Here is an 18,974-nt window from a genome sequence, read left to right as displayed (position 1 = left end):
CGCAAACACCGTCTATCACGAAACAGCAAACCAATCAGGTCAAACGAGTTCGCCGCGGAAGCCTCTATCTCTGAATCGTTTTTTTCCCGTTGCAAACGAAGCGAGCGGTTTGACGTAGTGAAAGGAGGTCCGTCTCTTTTTGAAGAACTTGTTTTTTCGGCTCAACTCATTAAAGAGAGCCGGCTCTCAAACGCCTGACTTGCTTTGATGCATTACAATACGAATTATGTTGGACAAAGGAGTTAAGAAAAAAAAAGTATAAAATGGAAGTTTGTGGTTATCCCTTTAATCAGTAGATTACCAACAACAATTTAAAGCAGAAAATGAATTCATAATTTGAATAAGAAAATGTATTATTTTACTAATATTTGCATGTATTTTTTCCTTCTACGGTGAACGTCCAAGCCACTTAATTTTTGAACCTGTTTTTATCATAAACCTCATTCATATCGAGCAACTCAGGATCTCGCAACAAAATGTTAATTGACAATATACGATGTAACGAAACACGTGTACAATATAACATTTTAAACTACATAAATACGTTAGAAAAAAAATATGGTGTAAGATTATTTTGTATTTTGTAAGGGAAAATACGAGTTTGTAAGGGCATGGAGCCCTGGATGTTGACAGGTATGTATACCTCTTAACAGGTTTGAGAGAGTGCAGCCCATCGCTGCGTGTGTGGAACGAATGAGATCAGAGAGGCGCGAACCGACATGTCGAAAGTAGAAAAAGCTAATGCGAACAAGAATAAAAAGAATTAAACCTAGTGCACACCAGACTTGTCTTCTGTAGTTTACAATATGAAAATGCGTTTTAACAAAATCGTAATCCTGCAAAGTAATCCTTATTTTTGCTAGATGCATCGAATTTGATTACACCTTATTCTGTAATTAACGGAATGACATTTTTTTGTATCCCGATTACATAAAACCCTTGCGTTATTCCCCAAGCCTCATTGTTAAAGAATACTTTTTCTCCACGATGCAAACATTCGAGCACTGCAAATAGTGTACTCCATAGAACTATTTTTCTACAGGGAATAAAATATACTTTCGTTAGACCCATCTGGTCTTGCCATTTCGGTTCTAATCCGGATCGTTTTAGTCACAGGCAGCAGAGGACATTACATACTTGGCAACCTCATCCATTTGCTCTTTTTCAATGATTGAAATTCCCCATAATGGCATTTCCAAATTTTTACACATGAAAACAAAGAAAATACTAGAAGGAAACATGGTACGAATGAATGACTGTAGGAATGAACTATAAGGGAAGATGAAAAGTAGAAGGTAGTTCAGATGGTTGAAAAGGAATGGAAGAATGTAGATAGGCAGGAAAGTAGGAATGGAAGGTAGAAAAGGAAAATTCAAAATATAAAGGATATTACAGTGTAAAATAGTTGACTACCAAGTGTCACCGTGTTGAATTGTCAGATCCCTTCAGGCAATCATTTAATTACCAAATTATCAATCTACAAGTATTGAAATAAAGACATTATATCAAAGTTATTATTTTCTCTTAATTCAATGAAGTTATAACACGAGATAGACCACTTGTCTCTTTAATACATACACATTCACACGTCTGGCAGAAAAGCCTGTGCCAGTTAAAGGTTCAGAAGTGAATAAAATCCGTGATGAAATCCTGTAACACATGCCTTTACTTTATACAATCTTTTAAAACCCTTTAAGTAAAACTCAACTCGATCGTAAAATTAATTGACAGCCAGCTCCCGATGATTGGAAATAGTTGACAATACTGCCTTGTAGAGGCCAATTGTCGCAACTACAACTTTTGAAAGTGTCATATAGAACATAACCTCTAATATCATCTGGATGCTTATAGAAAAATGGACTATTACCATATTTTGTCTGCCATTATATGGAACAAAACTATTTGGGTTTCTCTCAGGCCAGATTTTACCTCTAAATCCCATTTGTATACCAGTGTTTGGATTACACATCCAGTCAATGCAACAAGGACCTTTTTGTAATTTTTTTTTTATTAAACTTTGCAAACTCCAAAGACAGAGCGGAGCTGGCACACTTTAGGCCGTCTCCGCTTTGATGAGGCGGTCCTTCTTGAGGGGTCCCTGCAGACAAAACAAATGATTGGTTTACAGCATTCCTAGGCTAGAGTAAAGCCAATTTCTAGTTTGTATTAGTGTATCTAGAGAGTGAACAGGGAGCAAGCACAAAATGGAAGCTACTCCCCTGCCTCAATGGAGATTTATCTGGCACTGGAATGGAACCACAGTTCACATTGATGGGTGAACCAGGTTACGAACAGTGCACGGTTCATCAGTTTAGAAAAGGAAAATGACGAAAGTCTCACCATAAAGGCCTTCTTCTCCTCCAAAGTCTGGAAGCGCCCATGACCAAACTTGGAGGTGGTGTCAATGAACTTCAGGTCAATCTTCTCCAATGCACGGCGGCTTGTCTGGACCAGCAGAGACTGAAAATAAAACAATGGCATCAATATTCATAGATTTTTAAGTCATGAAGAAAAATATTTGATAGCTGGTGTAAATTACAACTTAAATGAGCAATTGGCCGACAGAGGGTGGGTACTTTGGGAGACTGACCTTGCGCAGGGTGAGCACTCTCTTCTTGGTTCCAACCACACATCCTTTAATCATGACAAAGTCATTTGTCACCTCGCCATAGTGGACAAATCCACCCTAATAATAAAAAGGAATTTTTAAGAGTCAGCATTTCATTTTCAGTGACAAATTTACAGTGAGCCCAGTGAGTGCTAACCAGAGGGTTGATGCTCTTATTGGACAAGTCGTAATCTGTGGAGGCATTGTTCTTCACCAGCTTGCCATCCTTCTGGTGGTAACCCTGACCAATCTTGTAGATCTAGATGAACCAGACAGAATTATTATTGAAGGGGAAAATAGAGCAGGCTTTTTGCCAACATACCTTCTTGTTGATTTCAGTGCGATGGTGGTAGCCTTTCTGACCAGCGCGGGCCACAGAGAAAGCCACACGGGCAGGATGCCAGGCACCAATGCAAGCCACTTTGCGCAGACCACGATGGGTCTTGCGGGGCAGTTTCTTGGTGTGCCAGCGGCTGGTCACACCTAGATAGACAACATTGCTTTTAGAAAAATGGATCACCAGCACACCATTTCAGTGACCCTCTAACTTAAATCTTCTTGAGAAGAATCCAAACTTAATACAAAATTGAAATCCTTAACAGTCAAGGGGATAAATTTCACTTTGCCAAACTGCACCTTTGTATCCATGCCCCTTGGTGACCCCGATGACGTCAATCATCTCGTCCTGGGTAAAGACATTGGCAATGGGCACAGCCTGCTCAAGCTTCTCACGGGCCCAGTCCACTTTGTCAGCGATTGAGCCGCCATTGAGCTGAATTTCCATGAGATGAGACTTCTTCTGCTTCACAGGCAGCAGGCGCATCTAGGTGCAAAACAATTGACAGGCTCAGATTTATCAGGCGCATTTAAGGGCATGTATAAAACAGCTTTTTAGTGGGAGCGAGTCTCAGAAGGAAGGCAGCTGGAAGGTTTCCTCACAAGAATCATCAGGCGCCATGCCTGACGCGAAAATTCCTTGGTCTCATCACTGACATCAAAATCACACTTGCCAACAAGTTAACTTTTTTACTTGCAATACTGAGATTCTTCGATAAGTTTAACGCATGTCAAACATGCAGGCCAGACTCAGCCTACAATACCTTTCAGAGTATGTATTCAAAAATATATATTAATAAAAAAATGTATATTTAAAAAAAAAAAAAAAACAAAAACATGAGTCTAGGTCTTTTCTATCACCCTTAGTCATCTGATTGTATATCTGGGGTAGGCTACTAAAGCAGGCTGCATGATAATGCAGACTACTGAAAAACTAAGGTAAGCTAAATATCCCAAGTTGACATTTTACCAATCCATTGAAATTTTTAAGAGACCCAAGAGTGACATCCCCGGATTAGCTAAAACATGCACACACCAGCACAAGCTACATTACCATTCCAGGAAAAAAAAATGTAGTTGCCGGACAAAATTATTAGGTGCCCCTTATAAGATAAACGTTTATTATTCTCCATTAAAAAATAGACATATATAGTACCTCCTAGTAGTACCAAAAGGTTCAGTCAAATATGAGGGGGAAAAATAACACATTGATCATAATACCATAATAACCAGAGGCAGAGAAAGTTCTGCGTTTCAGATAGTGGCGTCTTTATCTAGAGCTAGCCGCCATGTTTGTCTGGCATCTTGCGAAAGGGTCAGAGCACAGCAGCATAACACAATAGAGCCGTCTAGTGGTCAAACATTACACACTAAGCTTTAATAGTATGCGTTATTGCCCAACTGAGTTTTAAGAGCCCAAGCGTTTTTTTCCCAATTTCGTGGTGGGACACATTAGTTTTTAGAAAAGGAAGGGGACTGCTGGAGAGAAGTCTTGCTCATCCCTACACATGCTTGTAGATTCCATTTGTTAGTAAAGTATAAAAAAAAGTCTACGAAAAGGCCTGCTTTAAGTTAAGGCCAAACACCAACCCAAATTCCAAAGAGATAGTAAGAAAAGTTTATGTGTGCGTGTCTAGGAAATGCATGCATGCAGTTGCATGACTACTATGAACGGGCTACTACAGGCTGAAATGACTTTAAGGAGGGAGATGGCATCAGAGGCGTGTTCAGGAGAGTGAGTGATTGCTATCGCGAGCTGTCGCTAGCTTCTGAACGGCCAGTGATTATTGAGCGCTCGCGTGCCCGAGTAATCACGGGAGAAAGACCGCTTACTTTGATTTCCAACATGGCGTCGACAGTGCAGAAGATGGAGGATCTCACCCTGACGAGTGCTGTTGGCGATGTAATATATCGTCTTACATTGCCTGGTAATGTTTGTGAACAATGCAAGACAGGTATGACCCTTCCACTGCGTTTAGGATAACCTTAACTGTGTCAATATGCGAACTGTCGCTCATATCAGCCAACTCGCTCAAAGCAAGCTGTAGAACGAAATCCATTGTACTGTCGTCGGCCATTTTGGATCAGTAAGGCAATCACAGTGAGCGATTACAAAACGTTCAGCAGTGCGCGGCAAGCGATTATCAAGAGACTACATGTCTGATCACTCTCCTGAACACGCCTCAGGTTGTAACATTTTCCCCCCAAACCCCAACCTTAAGACGCAACCATTAACTTGTTGGCAAGTAGGGTGACAAATGCAAGAGGCTCAGATGTCCTAAACACAATTCACAACTCACCTGCGTGTGAGCAATAATGCGAATGATCTGGCAGTATTTCTTCATGGAGGAAAAATCTTTCTCTAGTTGCTTCTTGCCATCTTCATCCTGCCACTTTTTGCTGTACTTTGTGAAAGCCTTCTTCTTGGACTTGTACCTGTGAGTGCCAACAACAAGGTTTGCGACAAGCCCTTCATGACCACACACTGGGGTCAGCGGAAGAACTAAGCGCCAGACTGGTTGCCCCAATTGAGGGCAGCACCAGTCAATCAGGGGATTTTGGCTCATGGCTAAGCTTCTAAGCAGAACTTTCCACCAGCCAGAGGAGCCTGGAGCTCATCAGGGCACAGGGGACCTGAGCAGAGCTGCCACAAGGGGCCACCATAATAGTTAGATTTGCTCAGTGTGATGAATCATTTCCACTGGCTCACTAACATCTGCCATTAGAATTTATATACTGACCTTCTCAACTGCCGACTCGTGAATCAAAGAGTTGTGGATAATCATAGCCAATGTATTACAAAAAAAATGCGAGAAACTAACAAGTGAAGGGGCCTTGTGTCCCAGCACGTCAACAGTTGAGAACTCCAGTTACAAGAAAATACTGCAACTCACCAGTTCTTGTAGAAACGTCTCCGGCATTCGTCACTGATGTGCTCAGCAAAGATGGTCTTGAAGGAGCGCAGGCCGCGGGGAGTGCTCACATAACCCACCACGCCGACCACCATCATGGGGGGAGTCTCCACAATGGTAACGGCCTCAACTACCTCTTTTTTGTTCACCTCTGCACAGATTTACATACATTCCTAAGTCTCAAACCAGTAAACCACGTTCATTCAATAAGAATTAACAGCGCGCTCAGCATTCGACAATCAGCAAGGGATTTTTGTGCCCATTCTGTCCGCCCGTCGTTGTTCTCATCATAGGTATTTAGAATATGACATTTAAACACTCCATCAACTCACTTGATCCTGGTCGGTCCACTTCGCGGACGATATGGGTCATACCAGCCTTGTAGCCGAGGAAGGCGGTCAAATGGACGGGCTTAGTCGGGTCATCCTTGGGGAAGCTCTTTACCTTTCCCCTATGACGTTTGCTTCTTTTACGGGGTAAGAAACCCAGGGAGCCGTGGCGCGGAGCCGAAAACTTACGGTGAGACTGGGTGAACACAGGAATACAGGACAGTTTTAATTCGTTTCCCTGGTCGCTAGTTAGCGGCTAACATGCTAACAGTAGAGAGCAATGATAGTAACAATATTGAAATTGTCATCAAGCTGTCAAACATTGAATAGTAATATGCGTTGTATTGACGTAATACATTATATTAGCTGCATTAACCAATAGTCGCACAAAAACCTCCAGATCGTGGGTAAGAGCATAGGCCGCAGAGCACATGCCTCCTCTGATATTATTCTTATTGGCCAGAAAATTTACTTCGACAAGATACTTAAAAGGTAACAACTATTATGTAATACTTGCAAGAACATATTCAAACCTAGGATGCCAAAGATATTTAATGGATTGACACGTATTCTTGGCAAAGTGGCTCACCATTGCGTCTCTCCGATAGGTTGAAAGAGACCAAATCGTGGCCGCTCAGACTATTATAAGGCTGCGAAACTATCGCGAGAAGAACGTGACCTCGTGCGTCACATGGCCCGCCTTTTCGTTATTTGACACAACTTGGGTATATTTTTCACACAGTGGTTACCACAAGATGCTATACATATCCAGGCAGGATACAAAACTTTTTTTCTTACTTCTTTTGCTTTGAGAAACTGAATTATGTTATCCTCACCCCAAATTACATTGTATATCTCGGTGCCATGAGGTGAATTCAAATCAGACATTGATGCCAGACAAACATATTGTGATGACTGTTACATACCTATCAACCCGTACGTTTTAGCCGTACAAAGTACGTTTATTATGCATTTTAAGACGTGTACGACGTACAAAGAAATCTGTAAGGAAAAACGCAAATTTGTCAATAATGTGTACCAGCCGGTTTTAAGTCATTCTGATCCGAAAACAACAGGCGGGTTTGATTGGGTAAATATGAAAAACACGTGGTCTTTAAAAACATCGGATTTCATGTGGTAGTTGTGTTGTGAAAAGAAGTCCGTCTCTTTTTAGAGAACCGGCTTTTTCGTCTCAACTCATTAATGGAGAGCATGCCGAGATTTGCATCCCCTGGCTACTATAACCACTTTGACCTGGTTTTAGCTCACTTTTGTATCACTTTTCAGGAATGTAATAGCGGACATATAACCAAAACCACTTTGTCTTGCATTTGTTGGGAATGTAATACAACTTAAACCGTTCCGTCTTTGTTTTTGTTGTGAATGTAATCGAACGGTAATGCACACCGTATATAAATCACTTTTGAGCAGGTAACATGTTTATTTTGCCCTTTTCAATTCAAATCACTCGTATTGAAACTGTTATGCACTCTACCATAAAGCTTATTTCAGCATAATAAGCTTTATGGTAGAGTGCATAACAGTTCTCAAAAGTGATTTATATACGGTGTGCATTACCGTTCGATTACATTCACAACAAATACAAAGACAGAATGGTTTAAATTGTATACATTCCCAACAAATGCAAGTCGAAGTGGTTTTGGTTATATCTTCGCCATCACATTCTCGAAAAATGATATAAAAGTGAGATAAAACAAAGTAAAAGTGGTTATAGTAGCGAGGGGGTGCATATCTCGGCAGGGATGCATTTCTCGGCACAACACCGGCTCTCAAACGGCTCACTTCCTTTGATGCATTATATTACGAACTATTATGTTGTATAAAGAAGTTAAGAAAAAAAGGAAGTATAAAAGGAGAAAATGAAAAAAGACAGGTTTGTGGTTATCCCTTTAATCAGTATATTACCAACAATTTAATGCAGAAAATGAATTCATAATTTGAATAAGAAAATGTATTATTCTACTTCATTATATTTGCATGTATTTTTTCCTTCTACAATGAACGTCCAAGCTACTTAATTTTTGAACCTTTTTTATAATAAACTTCATTCATGTCGAGCAACTCAGTATCTCACAACAAAATGTTAATTAACAATATACATGATATAACAAAACACATGTACAATACACCATGTCAAACTACATAAATAAACACGTTTGAAAAAAAATGGTGTAAGATTATTTTGTAAGGGAAAATACGAGTTTTTAAGGGCATTGAGCCGTGGAGGTTGACAGGTATGCTGTTAATTTATTTTGCCTATTACTACAATCAATGTTTCGTTTGATTACTCTAAATGAGTGTTTTCTTTACCAGGCACACGTCACTATAGAATAGCAAATTGTGTCAAAGCAACAGAATAGTAATTATAAATTATTCAATTCTATTTGTTTGAGTATGTGTTTTGAGCATAACATATCAATATGAGGTCAATCATTTGTGACAATCTGACAATCTTTTATAGTATAAAATTGTGGCTTTTAAAGGAAGGAAATTAACCATGAATATCTTTGATGACCAACCAGTTCAGGGTGTCCCCTGCCCACTGCCCGAGGATTGCTGGGATGGGCTCCAGCACCCCCGCGACCCTAGTGAGGATAAGCGGTGCAGATAATGGATGGATGGATATATATATATATATATATATATGATGACAATTCTTTGAAGAAAATATTCCCCATAGCTTTTTCCTTTATTCCTCCTTTTTCAGACCAGTCCATTTTTTTCCTTTTCTCTCTTCGGTAAGAATATAGTAGCAATTTGTTAGCAATCAAGGTGAAGCTTTCAAATCCTGATCCAAACAGGAGTGCTGAGTCGAACGAATAACTGTTGGAGGAAAGATTTATTTTTCAAAAAGGAACATCTTGTCACCCGAAAGAAATTGTTAAATGAGTTGAACATCTTCTTGAGATAATTTTCCTAAAAGAAAACTTTGTGAGGATAGAAAATGCTAGTTTCCATTGTCCTTAGATCATTTTTGATGAGTAGAACAAAGGAGATAACAATGCTCATAATTTCTAAAAAACAATAAATAAGACACAACACTGCCCACATTAAACCATTTATTCAATTGAAAGAAATATTAACATTCCACATTAAGGCAAAATAGTTAAAAGTTTGACATTTCTGTAAGAAATCAGTTTTGACATTTATCAACAGGAATGGCTACATTTAAAAAACATTCTTTAATGATATTCTTCAGGCTTTCAGAATTTATGCTTTTTACTTTAAGGAGAATGTATAGCTTTCATTATTTTTATTATCTGAAATTCGGACGTCAGATTATTTTGATCCACTTGTGAAATGAGAAGTGTTTATATTCAAGTGCTACTTGTTTTCAATATTAATCATGCTTTTGACCTCATGCAGTCATTGGACTAGGTTCTCATATAGCGTTACATCACGGACTCGATAAATCTTTATTTTGATGTATTGCTCATTATGTTGATACATCAACCCATTGCTTGTCCAGAAATGCAATACAGGAAAGTACTTCGCTGAATGTGTTCGAGAACTCTTACCAACTGTGAACACAGGGTTTAAAAAAACAAAAACTTGAATGTAAAAATGATGCCGTCTTGGTTTCATTGTAGTTTTCATCCTACACGGCAAAACGTAATCAACATTAAATGGGTTCCCCTGGGTGGTTCTCTGCGTCCCTTTAGGATAGACCAGGCTCGTGATCCTTGTTGACTTTTTGGAAGAAAGCCTTTCCAAACTCATAGGTGCTGATCATGACAGCACAGGCAGGAGCCACTTTGAATACCCTGGGCATGAAACCTGAAAACAAAGCAGAACACTACTTGGTGGTTTGTTGATATTAATCTTTTTTTAGGATTCATTAAAATTTGAGACAATCAAGATTAAAGTACGATGATGGCACATACCTGCAAAGAGCCCACGGTAGCCCACCTCACTACAGATGTTCCTCATGATGGACCACGTGGATGCAGTTTTCTTCATCGGGGCTGCAAGTGCAACCAGAACGATAAGACAATGGGACCAATTACTTTGTTTTCTAGCAAAAGTTTTCAGCAGCAGACCTCCTAGCGCATCCATCTCTCCCAGCTGGATCTGTCTGCGAGTCTTCACAACATCAAAGGGCAGCGTCATGATGGCGGCGATCTGACATTTGGGACATAGACAAACATCTGGAGATTAATCAAATATGTGTTAATGGGGGCAGAAGACCACAGGAATAATAATTTAAAAAAAAACAATGGCGAGATTCAAGATATGGTAACAAGTTATTGGTTGATTGATACCGATCATATACAACAAAAATAAATAAACTGCCTTTGAATCAATTATATCGAAAGTCAGTATATCGAACATTTATTATAATGTATATTCAAACTGGAAAACAGTGTGAGGAAATGTGTTTAAGCTACACACACCATTCCTGAAACAGCGCCTGCTGTGAAGCTGATGGCAAAGTTGGCCTGCGTGACTTGAGATTGTTGACACAGGCGCACTTTCACAAGTTCATAATTGAACCAGTAAATTGCTGTTCATCCACAAAGACAGATAAATTAGACATTTCATGCAACGATAATTTGAATGGTGTGACAGTAGTGGCGGCGCTCACCAGAGAATGGGACATCTCTGAGCACGGTGGGCCCCCAGCCCCGCCACAATGACATTAGCCCCCCCTGGGCCACAGCGCTACGAATGCAAACACGCAGCTCGCCGTACGTCAGTTGACGGGACTGCATTTTGGTCCGGATCAACTCCAGAGGACTGATGACTGTCACTGCACCCACTGCAACGAATGTGGAGACATTTAAGACTCTCCTCATGTTATTTGCTAATAAGGGAAAGTTTCAAACATATACCGTATTTTCTTCACTATAAGGCACACCACCCAAAAGTAGTCTTAGGTGATATTTCTTTTATATACACTACAAAGCGCACAGACTATAAAGTGCATGGAGTTAAAATTTCCTGTGTTGATGTTACCACTCCATTCAGAGACTCTATTGAGCATGCACGGCTCTATGCAGATTATATGCATGTAGCGATGCTCCTTTCTGTTGGGAAAAAAATGTCAGGCCGCAATGCAGGCAGCAATCTGTTGCTGAATCACGGTTTATTTTACAAGGTTTCGCTACTTCGCAGAATTTGAATTGTATGTCATTCATATTAACGTATTGTGCATTGTGTTCTGCAGCAGACAGCCCACAGCAAATGCTATGACAGGGGCAGGTTATAAGTATGTGTGGTTGGTGGGTGTGACTGTGTGCATAACTGTAGAAAACTGGTGTATGCAGTCAGTCAAAAAGCTGTGGTGGGCGGGCACACAAGTCAATGTGTCTACCCAAAAAAAAAACTGCGAAGCACGGCTACAGCTACAGCTAGTATTTCAGCGGCTATTTACAATGAAAATAAATTCATCTATTAAAATGGACTCTGAGGAAAATCAGAAGTGTGCAAAGAAATGGTGATAACCAGCTGGTGCTCTGCGGATTGTAACGGGGTCTGGGAAGGGACTTAAAAAAGCAAGTCAAGAGAGAAAGCAATATTGGTGCTGCAAGTCCAGCCTACTGCTACAGCTACATAACAAGCCACCTCTCCTGAGCCTTTAGCTCACTAACGCCAGATCCATTACCTATGAAATGGATGACATGGAGCTACAACTCATGAGAAACTGCTACATTCGGGACGGTTGTATTTTAATCATTACAAGACCTGGCTCTATTTGACGATACCCGATGCTAACGTGCAGGTAGCCATACGTTCTCTAAATCGCTGTTTTACACTGGAAGGAGAAGCCCTCCAAATTCTTTGTACTTTTGTTTAATGACCATAAAGACCATTGATTCAAACTGCAATTCTGAGTTCAGCGTTTTATTTGTAGCTCTATAATTGTTGTTTTATTACAGTCGTATAGTTTCAGTAAGTAAGGATGTCATCTCGAGGGAAGTTTGACCTTTGGGGGCTTTTATGAAGGGGCATCACTACTTTCCTGATTTTCAAATCCCCCCATTAACAGTGATCACCAAGGTAATACTGTAGGTGACAATGAAATTCATTGATGAACATTTCTATTATTGATTTGGGGTTTTTAAGGGTTATTTATCTATCTTCGTTATTCATTATCCATTATCCGTTATCGGTCAGTTCATAATACGCTACAAAGCCTAGGAGCCGGGACACTTACTCTCAGCCAAAAGGCCAAGCTAAGGTCCTAGCTCCAAAGCCTTGCTACAATCATTGCGAATGCACCGTTCCCGGAGGTTCTGCAATACCGGGCCGATGCGTGGAGTGGACAGAGCAAGCTCATATTCCATCTCCGAAATGCAAAAATCAAAGATAGTGACTTCATAGAAAGTACACAAAAGTCCAAGCTAAGGCCAAGCTAAGGACCTAGCATCAAGGCCAAGCTAAGGCCAAGCTAAGGACCTAGCATCAAAGCCTTGCATAGTAGACAATATTAGAACCACTTTTGTCAACTTATCCTTGCAGCCCCACTTCAAAGGCAGTAAAGGGTTGGTTGGTATTATTGTCATATCTGTTCCCTATCAAAATAGAATCAGAGTTGCATCCACCACTCTGATTTAAAAAAAAAACAAACACACCGTTTGCCCTAAGGATCCCAAATACTATATCAGAAAGTCATGTTAGAATCTATGAGGGTTCTCAGACTTACATCTAGCAATGGCTCCAGCCACGAGTGGAATGTGGTTACCATGGTAACCCAACCCAAAGTGCAGGAAGTCCCGCAGCTGGTCATAGCAGGTGAAGTAGATGACGGTAGCAGGCACAGCCATGACCCTTTGTGTACACACAGACAGACTTTTAGATCACCTTTTTTGCAAAACCATTTCTGCATGTTTATTTACTGACAGAGTGGGTGGGAGTCCGCTCCACAGAGACTTGAGACCTTCATGGCGAGAAATTTTCACAAAAGCGTCCTGTGCAATAGAGGATGACAGTGCGAGTGAGAAACCTTGTATACCCAGGGTATTTGCCATCTTTAATATAGTAACTAACCACCATAAATTCAGTACTATAGAGTGCAACTACATTTTTTTTAAGGAAAAAATTGTACATACAAAAGCCACATCTGATTATAAGCCGCATGTGCCTACATTGAAACATGAGATATTTACAAAGAAAGACAGGACACAGAGATTTATACGGTACCTTAAACCTTTAATGTTCTGCTTATCCGATTACTTGCGCCTATTAGTGGGCATGCACAGTTTTCCATCTTGGATATTTTTTTTAGGGTTGGTGCCACAAAGAATGGCGGACTTTTAAGTAAGGACACAAATATATATACCAATGATGGCTTATCAGCTAAACAAGTCTTACGTGTATTGGTTGATTTCCCCAGGACATTTCCATTTTATTTTCCATCCCCTCAACGAAAATGCCGTAGTTGTATTCATACATACTGTATACTGTATGTCCATGCATGTCAGGCAATATACAGGCCCAATTAAAAGGAAATCCGGAGACGCAGCAGTGGAGCCCACTTCAATAGCGAGGAAGAACAAACCTGGTACTTCGATGTTTGTGATGAGTGACATGGATGAAATCATGTTTTATTTCATACTAAAAGTTGAATGCAGAAACACCGTAAATTTTCATATTGACGTTGCTCATACCTTGCCCCTATGATTTGATTTCACGCACGAATACAGAGGTCTTTTTTCACTAGTCATGTTAAACGATTAAGTCGAGTTGGTCCAAAAATCTGAATTCTGATCCAAGTTGGACTATTTAGGAATTGTTTTATTGTCACTGATAACAACGTAGTGTACATTGATCTCAAGAATAGACTTGACGCTTCAGAATAAACAGGCAATAAAATAATTAAGACAAAAATAAAATTCTATCCATCTATTTACTCTGGTCATATCCCCTCAAGAGGGGTGACCGACAGCAAGACAAACAGATACACAAAAACAAACAAAATAAAAAAGGGGAAAAGTAGCAAAAAAAAAAAAACACACATTTTTTGGGGGTCCATGGCCAACCCAAATGCCCAACCACCCAAAAAAAAAATGAAGAATATAAACGACTATTCGGATGGGTAGGCAATATTCACAAAGATGTGCTTTTACACCGGCCTAAGTTGTAAGTGTAACAGAAAAACTTCAAGGACATTACAAAAAAACAAAATACAATATGAACATAAATGTTTCAATACATTCAGTATGTAAATGTAACCAATGTATCATAGTGTATTATAAGCCTGGAAGCTACTGACATCAAGCCATTCATACATTTCTTGAGAGGTTGGCAAATATTAGTTTTTGGGAACAGGCACTTATTTTCCTGGGAATTGTACTAGTTTTACGTCTTCGTAGTTCCTAATAACTCACCAGGGTGCCATTGAAATGTGTTTGGGGCTGGCACCAGCTGATCCTGTTGCTTCTGTTTTGACAAACAAAGATGTGATCCATCAACTCATTGCAATAGAGGAGACACCTCCCTGGGTAAATAAAAACAAAAACAGTGTTAATACACAGTATATACAGGGATCAGAATGGAGATTTTCATTTTCAGCTGAAATAGCCAGGGTCCAGGGGCCGCAGGCCCCGGCCAGGTCCAGGGCGGAGCACGGTGGGGGGCAAACCCACCCGAAGCCAACGGCATTTATCTTATTTGCTATGTGAAAATTGCACTAGAATGAATTAAATCCAACAAAACAGAAACCATGTATTTTTTTAAGTTTTAAGATGTTTAAAACAATTGGGGGATTACAATGTTACAACCATCACCATTGTTGTTGTGTTTTGATGATGAAGATGGACCTTGGATTTAGCTAATAATCAACAATATATATGAAAATATATACATTAATAACCATTCATCATTAATTTGAAAATAGAATGCACAAACTGAACATGCTTAAAGAAAATACATGTCAGTCTGTGACAGTCTTCTCCAGCCATGACCACTTAAATTTATTCTTGATTCCTTTATCAATCTCGGAGACAAAAGCCTCGTCTTCTTTTCTTAGTATTTTCATATTTACTTTTTCAAACACTCATTTCACTCATTTGAAAAGACCGGAAGGAGCGCCATGTTTGAGAAAGCCAATGCTCTGAACAAAAGCTCCGCTGATTGATTATCAGCGAACCTATCGACCAATGGTAGGAGTCGATCTATTTGTTGTGTGTTATAGATCTAATGCGCTGCGCTTCTTTTTGCCGATTTTTCTTGCGATCTCTAACTGCTAACTTGGGGTGATGAAACAGTCACGTATCATACCTCACCCCCCCCAAAATATTTTCTCATCGAATTTAGACGATTTACGGGAATGACCTTTGGGGTTCAAAAACAGCGGATATCCGCGGATCCGCGGAAAATTCTGATCCCTATATATATTTAACCATGGTAGGATTTTTTCAGAACAGTGGTCAAAACAAATTGATTAGTAAAGAAAACTTGCAAAAATGCCCACAAAATAATCTGTTAAAAGCAAGTGTTAAACTATGCCTTAGTGGGCATTTGATGGCTGACAAACATTTTTCTGAGGCTTGTGGCATCATCTAGAAATAGCATTTTACAGGACTCATAAGCTAACATACAAAAAATGAATATGAGCAAAGTGAGAAGGTACGTGCCACAACTACTAATTTTTTAACCAAACCGTAACGCTCTAAGAAATATGCAAAATAATGTGTTTATGATTGTGATGACTAAATAATTTTGGACGCAAAAATGGGTTTTTTCCACTTTCTTTGCTGTGTTAAGTTCAAAAGCTAAAAATGACATTCATCCAAAAGTATTGTTGTGTTTCAAATATGTTCAACTTACAACTCACAATCGTCATATCCGCAGGCTATATAAGGGGGCCTTCCTCGCCATACTCCCAACTAATAGCTTGTGCCCCCACTGGAAGCCTGATCTCTGATTAATGAAAACTGTGCCGCCCTCAACCACCGCACCCCCCTGCTACATTTGGCTCTTGTTTAAGTTTGTGGAGAGCCCTCAGTGGACCTTGTGCTGTGAGATAGCATTATTTACCCAAATACATTTTTTTTAAAAAATCCTAAATTATTCTTATTTGTCTTATCTTCAACTTTCATGGAGAATGGCCCATATTTGTATACACGCCGACCCACAAAAAGTGGTTCCTACACACACACGCACGCATAAAAGTGATGTACTCACACTTGGAGGGGTATGTGAGACCAGCCCAGGAAGCAGCATTGCTGTTTAAAGCTTTAGAAAGAAAGAAAAATTGTATAAGAATGTTAAAACCACCCAACAAAAGATTGCGTCAGCAGAAAAATGCCATAAAATACGACAGAAGACAGCTACCTTTGCGGAGGGGGCTCTGCTGGGTCTGCAGCCTGATCTTTACCACATCCAGAGGCGTTACTGCAAACGGTCAAAATAATGAACGACTTTTCAATCGTCATTTATCACGCAAATAGGTACCTTGAATTACAAGTTTTAATTTCTCCCAGGTCTGGGACCAAGTTCGAAACTCAAATAACAACGTTACTCCAATAACTAAAAAAAAAGAAAAAAAAAAAAAAAAGAGTAAATTGATGTGGGAGCTCTTGTAAGTCAAGGTACGTCTGATCTTTTTTCCCTCTCAAAACTCTCACCAAAAACCGATGTGAGGAGGGCTCCAGTGCCAGAAGCCAGCATCTGCTGCACTGGAGAGATGGCGGCCGACGCGCCACCGGCGGCCTGCTCCGCCATCGTCCCCACCTGTCACCCCAAACACAAAACAGTGAACGCCAAAGAGGCGTTTACTGACAACCTCCCACCAGGCCTCCTCATGTACTTGTTATGCAAGAGAAGTGTTGTACACTCATTTTGTTGGGTGGGGTTGTGAAAAAAAAAACAAGTTTCTCAAACTGGGCTCCCAGGCCCAGGGGAGTCATTTTATTTTTTGACAACTAAACATCTGGGGAAATTACATGGAAACTAAAAGCCATTTACTTCAGGGTTATAGCCTTTACTTTGAGAACAACTCATTTTAATTGTTGTTGTGGCTAAACAAATAATAGCAACAATCAGAAAAGTTTGAATGCCATAATATCAAACACATACTAAAGCGTGTTTGGCCAAGGTGGAGTTGGTTGTTTGGCCTCTTGAGATAGCTTATCAATGCTGTACATAAGCCAAATATCGTCATGCAGCTGAAGGCCAGTTTGCAAAGTGCACACAGCTTAGAGAGGTTCCATTAGGGCTAGGTTAGTTTAACTAAATAAATAATTCAAATTTGTCAGAAATATATGCAAGGTTTTTGTGCAGGTAATCTATTTCGGTGTTTATCATTGTGTTCCAGTAGTAACCGCCTTCAGCTGTTTTCAAGTATTTTTGATTCACTTTTCACTTTGTGAAAAGCAAAAAAATAATATCAATTTTCAGATACTTTGGCTAAGACATCCTCTGGAGTTGAACTGCTCATTGGAGACATGTTACTTTATCGAGGACCATTGTATGAAGAAGCAGTCATGATTGTTTTACATACATAAAAAAATGAAAAAGCCAAATCTAGTTATGATATTTATTTTCAATGAATTCCAGTATACCTGTCGAATTTAGAACACATTATTGTAATCCAATGTTGTATAGTCGTTTGTATTAGATCCAAACAATAACCGTTGATGTGGCAATAGTCATGATGTAAAGGTATCCGGTAAATTCATGTCCTATTGTATCATCAAGTCTCGGTTTAAGACATTTCTAAATGTTTTATGAAAGAGCATATCTACGATCTAGCAATAAGGCTCTTTGCGACGGGTTCTTAGCAGACAGTACATCGTGTCCCACTTCCAGTACGCTCCCAGGCTACAAGCCCCATGGCAGATTCATCACAAAAATTCAACAAACAACTAAAGTAGCGAGGTGATTTTGCAAATGAACTTATTATAAAATATTATTATATTATAATATTATAAATATTAAAAATATTATATTCGGACCTTATTACGCTTTTGGTGCCGTTATGTGTTGTATGCTAGCGTGATCGTCGTGAGTTTGACGCATTGTAGTAGGCTAGCCAGTTAGCGTCCATTACGCCACAGTTTTGTACTGTACTCACCTTTACTTTAAGTGTAGCTTTCCACCTCTTCGCCAAATAGATTCACCCATTCTATTAACAATTTATGCTGGCGGTCTACACCACTACCGTCAACTGTCCTCGTCCATCGTGACCGAGCCAAAATGATAAGTTTGTTACGGGCATTCATGAACGCAATGTAAGGTAAACGTCAAAGATCTGTATAGCGTTGTGAGCAGCCTGAGCGACCAACAAGTGCGTATCCACATAGTGTATACATTAGCGCTAAATTGCCACAATGTATATCGTTGGTGCTGCTATGTCGCCCCGGAATGGAGGGAGGATGCACTGCAAGTTTCAGTGTGTAAAGAAGTCCCCGGTAGTAATATCTTAAACAAAGTAGCTCATGAGCTCTGGAGTCAAACCTGATCAAGCTCGCAGAGTAACGGAATACATGAAACGGCGTTACGTGATTAAGATACAAAAATGTAATTGTATTTTGTTACATTTACAGAAAAATAAGTAATCCATTTAAAGGTATGTAGTTAAAATAAGGATTGCAGGATAGCAGTTTTCTTCAAAAGTATATAGAGGGCTCCGAGCTCTATGCTAAAAATAGTAACACGGCTTCGTGCCGCCATCTTGGAAGTCTGTCGATTACAAGCGGCGATAGCGAGAGGAGCAAATATTTACTCAGTTTGTCTATTTATTTACTCAACTAGCTTCGTTTGTGTACGGATTTTGTCCATCAACACTATGGAAAACTACGTGGAGAGTTTAGACAAGGAAGC

General features: G+C 39.8%; 2 protein-coding genes, 2 non-coding genes and 1 pseudogene across 5 annotated transcripts; all 5 read right to left on the bottom strand.

The window, feature by feature from the left end:
• Positions 1-1,986: 1,986 nt before the first annotated feature.
• Positions 1,987-6,923, bottom strand: rpl3 (ribosomal protein L3). Its single transcript, XM_088340039.1, has 10 exons — positions 6,775-6,923; positions 6,189-6,381; positions 5,839-6,007; positions 5,245-5,380; positions 3,245-3,431; positions 2,931-3,091; positions 2,766-2,867; positions 2,591-2,686; positions 2,341-2,460; positions 1,987-2,098 (listed from the first exon to the last, which is right to left on the bottom strand). The coding sequence occupies exons 1-10, from the start codon at positions 6,775-6,777 to the stop codon at positions 2,054-2,056; spliced, it is 1,212 nt and encodes a 403-aa protein (XP_088196165.1). The 5' UTR covers positions 6,778-6,923; the 3' UTR covers positions 1,987-2,053.
• On the bottom strand, positions 2,168-2,300 carry LOC148374725 (small nucleolar RNA SNORA54). The gene has a single exon (XR_015849106.1). It is a non-coding gene; the product is annotated as a small nucleolar RNA SNORA54 (small nucleolar RNA).
• On the bottom strand, positions 3,510-3,605 carry LOC148374724 (small nucleolar RNA U83B). Its single transcript, XR_015849101.1, has one exon. It is a non-coding gene; the product is annotated as a small nucleolar RNA U83B (small nucleolar RNA).
• Positions 6,924-9,251: 2,328 nt separating the features above from the next.
• Positions 9,252-18,478, bottom strand: slc25a39 (solute carrier family 25 member 39). Of its 2 annotated transcripts, none has more exons than XM_088340067.1 (12): positions 18,226-18,478; positions 16,778-16,883; positions 16,485-16,544; positions 16,335-16,385; positions 14,537-14,646; positions 13,050-13,117; positions 12,853-12,977; positions 10,792-10,965; positions 10,601-10,710; positions 10,252-10,328; positions 10,091-10,173; positions 9,252-9,983 (listed from the first exon to the last, which is right to left on the bottom strand). In XM_088340067.1, exons 2-12 carry the CDS (start codon positions 16,872-16,874, stop codon positions 9,865-9,867), a joined length of 1,074 nt encoding a protein of 357 aa, XP_088196193.1. In that variant the 5' UTR covers positions 16,875-16,883; positions 18,226-18,478; the 3' UTR covers positions 9,252-9,864. The 2 variants fall into 2 exon arrangements, with proteins under 2 accessions (XP_088196193.1, XP_088196186.1); XM_088340060.1 differs by having other exon boundaries at positions 10,091-10,171; positions 10,247-10,328; positions 18,226-18,477.
• On the bottom strand, positions 12,418-12,554 carry LOC148374722 (U2 spliceosomal RNA; annotated as a pseudogene).
• Positions 18,479-18,974: the final 496 nt, after the last annotated feature.

Source organism: Urocampus carinirostris, chromosome 1, assembly GCF_059441175.1.
Source record: "Urocampus carinirostris isolate Australia breed hairy pipefish chromosome 1, RoL_Ucar_1.0, whole genome shotgun sequence".
Taxonomy (NCBI): domain Eukaryota; kingdom Metazoa; phylum Chordata; class Actinopteri; order Syngnathiformes; family Syngnathidae; genus Urocampus; species Urocampus carinirostris.
The sequence above is the reverse complement of the archived record's forward strand: the minus strand, read 5'-3'. Positions and strand labels throughout refer to the sequence as shown.

Coding starts and splice junctions, on each gene's coding strand:
- rpl3 (XM_088340039.1), bottom strand. Junction 5,381..5,838: donor AGACGTTTCTACAAGAACTG/GTGAGTTGCAGT, acceptor TGGCACTCACAG/GTACAAGTCCAAGAAGAAGG. Junction 2,461..2,590: donor GAGTGCTCACCCTGCGCAAG/GTCAGTCTCCCA, acceptor TTTTATTTTCAG/TCTCTGCTGGTCCAGACAAG.
- slc25a39 (XM_088340060.1), bottom strand. CDS start 16,874: ATGGCGGAGCAGGCCGCCGGTGGCGCGTCGGCCGCCATCTCTCCAGTG. Junction 14,647..16,334: donor TCTCACATACCCCTCCAAGT/GTGAGTACATCA, acceptor TTATTTACCCAG/GGAGGTGTCTCCTCTATTGC. Junction 12,978..13,049: donor AGCGGACTCCCACCCACTCT/GTCAGTAAATAA, acceptor GTGTACACAAAG/GGTCATGGCTGTGCCTGCTA.